Source organism: Seriola dumerili, unplaced genomic scaffold, assembly GCF_002260705.1.
Source record: "Seriola dumerili isolate Sdu_G_001 unplaced genomic scaffold, Sdu_1.0 BDQW01000003.1, whole genome shotgun sequence".
NCBI lineage: Eukaryota > Metazoa > Chordata > Actinopteri > Carangiformes > Carangidae > Seriola > Seriola dumerili.
Window position 1 is genome coordinate 6,520,438 of NW_019174258.1, and position 11,164 is coordinate 6,531,601.

At 41.6% G+C, this 11,164-nt stretch overlaps 1 protein-coding gene across 2 annotated transcripts in view; it reads left to right on the top strand.

Annotated features, from left to right (window-relative positions):
- LOC111220258 (FERM domain-containing protein 5-like) overlaps positions 1-11,098 on the top strand; it is a 65,859-nt gene extending 54,761 nt beyond the window's left edge. For both annotated transcript variants that reach the window (XM_022743288.1, XM_022743296.1), the window contains 8 exons: positions 1,361-1,448; positions 1,672-1,760; positions 3,242-3,305; positions 3,680-3,771; positions 3,869-3,943; positions 4,059-4,127; positions 4,300-4,406; positions 7,699-11,098. In XM_022743288.1, the coding sequence (XP_022599009.1) occupies positions 1,361-1,448; positions 1,672-1,760; positions 3,242-3,305; positions 3,680-3,771; positions 3,869-3,943; positions 4,059-4,127; positions 4,300-4,406; positions 7,699-8,288 (1,174 nt within the window). In that variant the 3' untranslated portion in view covers positions 8,289-11,098. The remainder of the gene's footprint in view (positions 1-1,360; positions 1,449-1,671; positions 1,761-3,241; positions 3,306-3,679; positions 3,772-3,868; positions 3,944-4,058; positions 4,128-4,299; positions 4,407-7,698) is intronic.
- The last annotated feature ends 66 nt before the right edge of the window (positions 11,099-11,164 follow it).

An 11,164-nucleotide genomic window follows, 5' to 3' on the forward strand; every position in this document is an offset into this window, starting at 1 on the left:
TGTGAGTGGTGCTGTATGACCTGCAAAAGCAGCGCTGTCTGGTTGCTAGTTCATAAGATCGGTGGAATGCTGGCCAACTTTGGATTATTTGTCTCCTGGATTCAAGTGATTTTAGGCTCCTCTTGGCACAGTGTTTGAATTATGCCTGGGGACTGATATGAATTTGTGGCGCTCAGTCAGGCTCAGTTAATGTTGTTTTAAGTGGAAGAGTGGCAGACAGTGTGGGCCAAGCTCACAGGCTTGTGTCCGACTGCTGCCACAGCAGGTATTGTAAGCATCTGGTTTTGCCTCTTTAGCCTGCAGAGCCCTATCAAAGACAAAGCTAGTGTGAAGTAGAATAAAGGTTACACACTGTAACTCGAGCACCATGAGCACAGATAGAAACCTCTAACCTTGTCATGCTTCATCTGTACCCACAGATCTAAAGGTTAAAATATATAATGCCCAATCTTTAATTCATTAACTCCAACCCCTTTTTTCCATTGTCTTTCTCTTTATCTGTGTCTCATACACACACACACAGACACAGACATGCACACACACACACAGACACACACACACACACACACGCACTGGACCTGGTTATAGATTTGATCCTGCACTGCCCTCTATTGCTCATTTGAACAATCAAGTGTTTCTCTCTGTAGTTGTGTGTCAGCACAGGAAAAAGTTGTACCTGAAACCATTTCAGTGAAAAAAATGATCACAATGCTGCCAGAATTCAAAACTATAATGCCAGGCGGTTTGAATAAGACTAGTTGTACTCACAAAGCTCAGTGTCAGTGAGGATTTAAAAGAGAGCAGACTGTTTTTAATCCTTTTTTTCCTCTTGGTCAGTACCCAACCTCTGAGTACAGCCGCTGTAAGAACATTAGTTACTGCTTTAGTCTTTGACATGGGACAAATAGGATCGGACAGACCTCTGAAATATGAGTCCGCTTTAGCTTCACACTTTTGACACAGTGGCCATATTTGATTATCAGGTGAAGATAAGCAGCTCAGCTTTCTTCCTGGGAGGAAAACACTCTCTGCCGGAGCACTGGATGAAGACAGCGATTCTAACTGAGCAAGTTTTTAGCTTTACTAATAATGCATCACAGATTTTCCTTAAATGAGTTGTGGCGAGATGATTTTACTCTAATCATCAAGTCATATGCTTCAAGCTTGTGATGGCATCGTTGCAGGTCCAAACCGTTTATATACTGTATTTTCTGGTAAAGTCAGAAATTCAGATTTCCAGCTTATTTATGAAAAAATAAGCACAAACGTTCAGTCAAATGGTGTGCTCTGTGTTGACAGACGCTTGTGACAGAAGCCAGTACACAGACTTATTGTTTTTTTGTTTTTTTCTATCTCCCAGAGGTCAGACTCCTGAAACGTCAGAGCTCAATTTCCTCCAAAAAGCTCAGATGCTGGAGACATATGGAGTGGACCCTCATCCATGCAAGGTGGTTTTTACTAAACAATGTTCTTCTGCAATTATGTGCTTGTGCTTTTTGTGCTTTTTATGAATTTATGTTTGTTGTGCAGTTTGATGCAGTAAGTAATTCTGTATGTTTTTGAGTAAATGTGAGACGAACAATAGTTTAATTGATTTGTTATGCTGCTCGCTTGAGTGTCCTTCATCAATGTTGAACATTTATGAAACACATATGTTTGTGCGTCTGTCAGGATGTGTCCGGCAACCCAGCTTTTCTGGCTTTCACTCCTTTTGGATTCACTGTGCTGCAAGGAAACAGGAGGGTCCATTTCCTCAAATGGTGAGTACAGGTGAACAGTTAAAACTGGACGAGGTATGGAGAAGGATGGTGGATAGTAGCTACATAATACTCATTTTCAAATGAAAGGTCACAGCATGTGTGTATGTGGACTTTATGCGTATGAAACAGCATGCATATGAACTGTCCTTCTATGCACAGTTCAAAACATGAACATACGTCCTTCCTGCAATTACCAACTTGTACAAAGTAGAGGGGCAGCAAACTCAACAAGCTACAAGTTCAAAGTTTCAAGTTTCAGTGTCCACATAATGCACAGCAAGTGATGTAGAATAGATCATAATACACATGCTTCAGACCATGTGTGAAGGTTTAGTATGGAGCTGAACCCACAGAGCAGAACACAGACCGGTGTTAAAGCAAGTCTTTTATTATACATTATGTTGATTGTGGGGAATAGGGCTGGTGATGGCGATGGCGGCGAGAGACTGTAGATAGTGTGGCAGATGATGGCGGAGGTGAGGCAAACAGACAGGGATCCAAGCAGGTGAGATTAGGCTGGGCCGAGCGTGGCGGGCGGCAGGGTTGTAGATTTAAGGATCTGGAGCACAGCGAAACAAACAGGATTACCAAAAAAGTCCAAAAAACAGACACAGAGCAACAAGTTTGCAACACTGTTTGGCTGTAGCGTTTCTACAACTCAACGTTACTGGAACAACGTGGCGAAGAATGTTGAGTTGAACTGGTCCTTTGTACTGCAGCAGGTTGTGGAGTTGATTGCATGATGAGAAGCAGGTGGGGATGGAGACTGGAGGGAGCAGGAACCAGGAAGCCACGGCCAACGGACACACACACACACACACACAAATACAGACACAGAGAAACGAACTGGGGATGAACAAACACATGAGGGAGGGGAAAACTGTGTTGAAACTATATCAGTGTAATGAATTTGTCTTGAGATAATAAATGTAACTGATTCTGAGCTGTATGTTCAAGGGCCAAAAAGTCCAAACAAAAATATGGAGCTCAAACCAATCTGGCAGGAACAGTGCTGTGTTTTAAATGCGATAATGCAACCACAACCACTGTTTAAGACATCCATGGTATGTACTGTACATGTAACAGGAACGGCATTTAATTTATCTGCAAAACTCAGACGTTTTCAGTCCCTGAGTTGTGTTGTTGTAGAAATCTGTTCTTTAAAAATCTCTTGCATTTTACCCTTGTAATTTGTAACTGTAATCTACAATCAATGTGTCTAGACGTTTCGACACAGAAATGAAAGACTGTGCTTCTTATTAATTTGCCTCCAGCCGCAATTAATATTTTAGCACCTTTGTCCATTTCTGTCTCTCCCTTCTTTTCCGGCCTCTCTCTTTCTCTCTCTTCTGCTCTCCCCCCTCCTCTCTCTTTGATTCTCTTTCTGTTGTTCTTTCTCTCTTTTTATTTTACCTTGTCATTTTCTCGCCTTTCTTTTCCTCTCTTGTCTCTCTGCCCTTTGCTCTGTCTCTGTATCTCAGGGAGGAGGTGACCAAACTCAAGTTTGAAGCAAAGACATTCCATATATATGCAAATCAGAAGGAGGTATGCGTATGCATTATTGAAACGCTGCCTTTTCTGGTCTGTGGAGCTCAGGAAGTTAAATGAGTGTGGCCTTGTTTTATGCATGGAGACACTGTCACTGGGGAGCCAAAGTAATCTATCCTTAATGTGTGTGTTAGCCATGCGTTTTAGCATACAAAAGAGCAAAGTAAAGCCACTGTGTGAGAGTTGGTTAACATACTGTTTGTTCTACAAGTCCAGCTTCTTGAGGGTTTGCTTTGGTTGATGGGTGATACGGCCCTGTAGCCAAGAGCTCAGTAAATCTGAGCGCTCATCAGAAAAGTCTTCTTAATATGTTGTATAGTTATAAACATGTTAAATACATATGAGCTGATGTGCTGCTGGATTTGTTACAGGATAAGAAAATCATACTGACTTACTTTGCACCTACACCTGAGGCCTGTAAACATCTGTGGAAGTGTGGAGTGGAGAATCAGGCTTTCTACAAGTGAGTCACACGACCTGCAAACATTCACTTCACGATGGACTTCATTTTGTCTAAGATTATGATTGTATTTATGATTTTTCTCCCCATTGACTCACAGGTTGGAGAAGTCGAGTCAAGTCCGCACTGTGTCCAGTAGTAATCTCTTCTTCAAGGGTAGTCGCTTTAGATACAGGTATAAAATGCACAGAGAGCATGTGTAGCTTTTCCAGATTTTCCAGGACCTCGGATAAAAATGTTGTAGATATCCTTCCCAGATTAAGCGATTTTCTTTTCCTATGTTTTATCAGCGGAAAAGTTGCAAAGGAAGTCATGGAACAAAGTGCCAAAATTAAAAGAGACCCCCCTGAGATCCACAGGTAACATTTCTTATATAAGGTAAATTGTGCAATTTATTGCTTAAATTGCATATTCGTAATGAATGATTTATAGATTGTATGTGTTTGTGCATTCAGACTTACTTGTGTGCATATGGTGGTCCACTTGCACGTGTGGCTGTCTGCATTTATGTATACGTGTGTGTTTGTGAAGGGCTGGCATGGTGCCAAGTAGGAGCTGTCCATCCATCACCCACGGCCCTCGTTTGACCAGCGTGCCCAGGACCCGGCGAAGAGCTGTGCACATCTCTATCATGGAAGGTAAAACAGGCACACGCACACAGAGTAGAGTAGAGAAATACTTTTTGAATAATGTAAGCACTCAGCGTGTTGATGGGAGGTCAAGGGGTGAGGGAGCAGAGAGAGGCTGCCTCTGTCAACATGCAGCAGTAAGCCTGCAAATGTCTCTTATTCCAGTTGTTCAGACCTTTTTTTTCAGACCCTTACAGTACTTGTTCTTCAAACGCTACATTCATGTTCATTTGAATTTATTTTAAATGAATGATATATACCACTATTAACTAAAAAAAGAAGAGGAAGTTGATTTTTTTCATACAGTTGAGCTGTGAATGACTGGGTTTGGTCACGTTTGCACCATTAGTGACAGTGAAATAAATCCAGCTAATTATTTCAGTAATTTATCAATTATTATCTATAATTATTGTATATTCAATACTTTAGCAATCATAGTTTTCAGACACTAGTGTTTAAGTGTTACAGCTGACTAAGTGGGCTGACTTTTCTTCCATGACATAAGTCAGACAAACTGTACTGAAAGCTCACAAGAAATTTAATTAAACAGAACACAGTTTGATCTAACGGAGCTCTTCATCATTAAAAAAAAAAAAATGCTGGGAGCTATCAGTGCAGAGTGCAGAGCTCTGTTTGACTTTTGCCTTCAGTTTATTTTTTGATCCAGCACCCGTATACGCTCTTTTGATGTATATGCACGCTGTTTGTTTGGTTTTTTTAAAAAATTTTTTATCAATATAGTAGTTTGTACAATCTCTACCCTAACCCCCTGACAGCTGCAGAAGTGTCCCTGCTCAGGGATCACTCTCCTAGTCCATGTGACTTGATCTGCTATGGATCACACACCCACGATGCACTCGCACGCATTGTCCTTATAAACATCCAACTTATTTGTGTGATAACTCACTCTTTTTGTCTTGGATATGTGCTTTCTGAAGCACACACACACACACACACACACACACACACACATAGACACACTCAAGTAGCACCCATCAGCCAGTGGCCTCAGGCACTGTTTTGACATGAGAAAGTCATCCTGTCAGTTTATAAAGGGCACTTACTGTACCCTCTTTCCTCCAACAGGCTATTAACCTTTTACCAGTACTGCCATTGTGAGTACGTTTGCTGTTAGAACAGCCTGAATAAAATAAAAAATAAACTTTCAGTCTGTCCACAACAACAAAAAAAAAGCTCTTTTGTCACACCAGCCTCCCTCTTGTCATTTGGCACACAAAGCAGGCTCTGACATTGCACCCCACTGTTGCAACAGTGTAACAAACCCCCTGTGTTTTGTCCTGTTGCTCTGTCTGCGCTGGTATTTCCACTGGTAATAATATCTCAGGCTGTAAATAGCTCCCGCCGTCAGTGGCCATGCAGTGTGTGTCACAGCCGACAGCAGGGGTGGGAGAGGTGAACTGAGCCACAAGTGGACCACATTCCCGTGCCTTGTCTTTCACTCTCTGTCTGTCTTTCTATTTATCTATCGCTGTCAGCTTGCCTGCCAGCATGTGGGAGCTCGCTGTGGAAGAGGGAGTGCTGCTTCGCTAGTCAGCCGCAGTCAGAGACAAAGAGAGACAGCAGGAGGAAACAGAGGAGAAACAGTTGTAAGAATTGGCAGAGATAAATTTGAAAGAAAAAAAGGAGAGGAGCAAAAGTGTGTTGGAGCGCAGCTGAGGTTAGACAGGTGTTCTTTACTCCCCTTGAACCATGGTGAAGTGTCTGATCCAGATCAAGACCAAGGTGAACATTCACTTGCGCATGGTCAACCACTGTTATCGAGATGTGAAAGTGCGCGTGCTGTCTCTGGGACCCAGGCTCTTGGGCAAGGCCCTGGGGGTCCTACCGCTCTTCCCCGCTCTCCCTGGGGGTTCCTCCACCTCGGGCTCTGGTCTGGGGTTGGGACAGAGCTCCAGGACCCCTTCCAGGCTAGCTGTCCCACCTCAACTCCATGGCCGCAGCCCAACAGACGGTCGTGCAGGTAAAAACCAAGACTGGTTTTGAAATGCGGCGTTATGGAGTTTCCCCTTTTTGTGGTTCTTGAGCGTTTACAGCCTTTAGATTGGGTCCTGGATTTGAATAGATCAATTCTGAAAAATGTCAAGCTGGACGAGTTTCTGTTAAAGAAAAGTGTTTGAATGCTGTATGTTTTTATGATATTTTCTGAGTATCACATCAAATTATGGAATTATACATTAAGATGTTGCTGAATCCATTGTTATCAGGATTTACATTGTCATTATCAAGCTTCCGGAGCACATGACGATCAAGTGAGGGCCGAGTGACAGTTGTTAGAGGTCGTTTCATGTTTACTCAGGGGTTAGTGTTGTCACTTCTGAGGATTTCAATTATACAAAGATTACACAATGACACAACTGGGTCAGTTTCTTAAGCATACCGTAGGTGACGACTAGCTTGGCATATCAGAATTATATTGTAGGCACAGTGTCCAACAGAGCACAGCGTACCTGAATATTCAGGCAGCCGAGCAAGTCAGCCTCAGAATCAAAGAGGCTGAGTGAATCTCTAATTAAACGCAAATGAAGACAATTTCTCCTCAGAGCAACTTTTTCAAGTGGCTTCGAAAACAAGGATAACTTCTTCATTTTTCATGAGTTTACAGAACAGAAAACACTAGCTGTGAACTGTGAGGAAATTTGATCCGCACAGAAAGAAGTGAAGAGTCTAAACTCTAATTACAATAACGCTGTAGTAAATTTGTTCCAGCAATAATAGAGACTTGAAATTTTAAAAATTAGATGATGTTTCACTATTTTACCAAAAAATTTGTCAGATTATATATATTCCCTGTCTCCTTCTAACATGATTGATATCAGTGCAAAACATTTGAAAAAGAGATTTTCTTTTAAATTGATTCAAAGTGTACCGTTTTGACTGTGCTTTAGAATAATAATATGAAATACAATAATAAAATTTGACAGTCTTACACAGAATAATGTATTTTCACAGCCCTAATAGCAAGACATACACATGCATCATGCAGGTGTTCAGGCCTCCATCAAATATTACATAGAAATATTCATGGACTAATATATTACTTTATATGTTTGACACTGTGATAATATAAACATAGTAAAGGTCCATAGAAACAGTATTGTGTGGTAAGGTTTCCACCTGTGAGGGAGGAGATCATATGTTTGAACTGATTTATTCTCAATTTGATAAAGGAGAGTCCTGTCAGATAATCTCTTTAATTTCTGTGTATCCTGCAACAACACTTCCCATTAACTGAATATTATATCTCCCTTATGAACTGTTTTCCTCCGCCATGTGTTTCCAGGTCTGGAGTCCCTTCGAGACAGCGCCCACTCCACGCCTGTGCGCTCGGTCTCCCATGGCGACTGCTTTATGCCTTCCCGGGGCCAGATGGTGGACGGCAGCGAGGCAAGTACATCAGCAGTCATCTCAGACGAGGCCTACAGCCCTTCAGACAGCGTGCTGCCCACACCCGTGGCAGAACATGGCCACGAGATGCCTTTGGCTCGCCACCTCAATGGCTCTACTTGCAGCGCCGATGACGACAAGGAGTCAGAGGCGGGGACGTCGAAGGAGGGGCAGGCGGCAGAGTTTAGGCCCGGCAGGAGAGCGCTGCGAATGGTCAGGAGCAGGCCGTCACCACCAAGTGATGTAGAGGAGCTGAACAAGTTCGTCCTGAGCGTGTTGCGTCTGTTCCTCGTTACCATCGGACTGCTGTTCGCCCTGCTGCTGCTCCTCATCATGCTGACAGAGTCAGACCTGGACATTGCCTTCCTGAGAGACATCCGCAAGACACCTGAATTCCAGCAGTTCCACTTTGAATACTTCTGCCCTCTGCGGCGCTGGTTCGCCTGTAAGTTACGATGGATGGGAGGTTTCCTCATCAGCAAGTGAGGCGAGGGGAAAGGTGCAGAGACTGAATGACACAACACAGGTCTCCACTGATGGAGACGGGACACATACAACAGACTGACAGGAGAGAGGGTGAGAGGAGGGAAAAGGAAAAAGACGGAAAAGGAAAAAGATAGTAGCCCTGTTCCCAATATGGACTCAGCTTCTCCCAGGAAGAAGTTCCTGTCACAAGCCACGGACTGTCCCCTGAATAGCCTTGTTTATAATGTTTGATCATCACTGCGAGGAAAGAAAATCACATTTTACTTTGGAAATTATTATTATTTTTACACAAAATCACAGCAACAGGGTTTAATTTAAACACTGAAAGGGACACGCCAGTCTGACAGACTTCACCTATTCAACCACCGATAATAGTTGCCTTTATTTTTGTATTAATTTATATGTTGTAACATTACTGTAAGACAGAGCGACTTGATGTGTCGGGGTGTGTGTTGTGCGACCTGAGAGTCTGCGTAACGTTTTGAAGAAGAAGACGAGGAGATGGGGGGCAGTCTAGCTCATCTAATCTTCTCATTTCAAAGCCAACAACAACATTCTCGATGATTAAATGTTATTATAGTCGCTGCTATGAGACTGATAACTGCTGTTTGGAGTTGTAACGGTATCTGGGGGCGTTAGAGAAAGTGTGAAAAGGAAAACTAAGCAGCACTTACCGAATGTAGATCGGTCCTGAGTAAAATAATATTTGCAAATATTATATTCTGTTCCATACAGTTTTTAGGCAGATATGTGGAATTTGTCGTGTAGAGCAAAGAGAATTTAGCACACTTTAAGTAACTGACAACTCCCCTGAATTCTCCTGATGTGGTATGCAACCACACATCTGGCATATTGAATTTAAACAAGTGCTAAGTATTAGTTGCAATAGCTGTTTGACCCAGGAGTGACGTCGGTGCTGCCCTGTTAGAAGCCTTGAATGATTTTTTTGTAATAAGTGTGACTTAGTTTGTGGTCAGATGTGCGTCAACATTGTGCTCACGTTACCATTTTTTTGTCCAGAGCACCAATAAAGGTTCATCGTCCCACGACTATAAATGAAGCTTTTGTAAGGGATGTGAGTAAGTAATGCAGGTAGTAAGTTTGCTGATTTTATTAAATAGCAGCCAAATAATGCTAATAACTACAATCAACTTCTTTGTGTAAGGAACAGTTGTCACTTTGCTGTAGTTACTTTTACGGTAGTTGAAAAAGTGATGGGACTGTGTGAGCTAGCGCTGTAGTGATAGTGAAGTGTTTGGTTAGCTCTTTGACTCCCACACTCTGTAGAAGGAGCTTATCTTGATGTGCAATACTGTTAATATAAAAAAAAAACTCAAGATCCTCTCCATGATGGGAAATTTGACCTTGTTTTACCTTTGTAAAGTGCAAAAATGAGTGCTTTTTCCCCCCACAGTATACAGTTAAGAGAGCTAATGTACTTGTTGTTTTATGTTTGTTTGTTTGTTTGTTTTGTTTTTTGTTCAAGACCCATGTTTCATTTTTTGTTTAGCCCTGCTGTGTTCAAATTCATGTGCTTATCTGTAAAAGCTGAATATATTTGAATCATGTCATGTTTCCATTTTTGTACAAACTGATGTCTGGTCAGCACATGGAGATTTCCTCACAGTGACTTTTAATGGACTTGAAGCATTATTTTTTACAGTGATTACATGGTTTTCGGCCCCACGCTTGCTTCCAAGAGAGCCTAAGATAAGTCATGTTTACGTCCTACTGCAGTCTTCATCATCGCACCTACCAAAGAAAACCTCTGTTGTCTGATATTTCTGTCAGTTTGCGTCAACAGATGGAAACTCTGATAGTCTGCTGTGCTTCTCCAGCCTTATGTTCTTTCACAGGTTAGCCTACAGCCCAGAGTAACCAACAGCATCATTTAAAACCATAGTCCGTTTGTGACAGTCAACTCGACAAGCCTACAAGAGGTTCATTGGGATGTACGGTATGTAGGTGTATATGCTGTGTGCCAGTGGTAACTCTAGGCTGATCAGCAGGTGTACAACATTATACCTAAAAAAAAAAAACAAAAACAAAAAACACATATGGATGTATTATTTATGCAACAAGAGGAATGGTTTAGGATCGTGATTGGCTGAGGGGTTCAGGAGGGGCAGTTTGGAAAGTTACTGTATTAATGTTCAAATCTCTCCCACAAACTTCCACAAGTTGAAAATTAATATGAAAATTATGCTTTGAGAATCCCTCTAGTATTAAATACCAGGCTTTAAATGTTGATGTTATTTTTGTACAGTACTGATATTTTCAAATTCAGCAATGGTGAAATGACCAGAGGTCATTCTTTTTTCCTTTTAGTGCAGAGTTGGATGAGTTAGAGTTAACAGGAATATCGACTAATATATTTATATTCAATAGAAAAAACATATTTTGCGGTTGATTGTCAGATAAATTACTGATGTATTTGCTTTAATTCAGATGGTGCTCAGTGGTTTTTGATTGATGTGTTAGGTGAAAGGTACCAGTTGAGGCTGAAAATTTGCTTTTTACCTCCTATAATTTGTACTTTAAAGTCTCATTTTATGTTCATGCGTATGAATAAAATATACATAATTTGAGCAATAAATATTACAGATAACATAATGAATACTAATAACCATGAATTGCAAAACTAATGTTCGTCTCTGTCTGCTAGACATGAAAAATGTCTTTTGAGTCCTCTCAGAAGGTAAAACAGCCTGTAGATGCATGTGTGAAGGGAATGGTGTCCACTGTTCCCGATTAGCCACTGTGGCAGGTAATGCGGATATTTCTCCAAGATATCCAAAGTTGTCCAAAAAGAAAAAAAAAAAAAAGTTTTCATGTAAACCCCGTTTGATTGTTGCCTAATCCTAGACTGCTCTTCT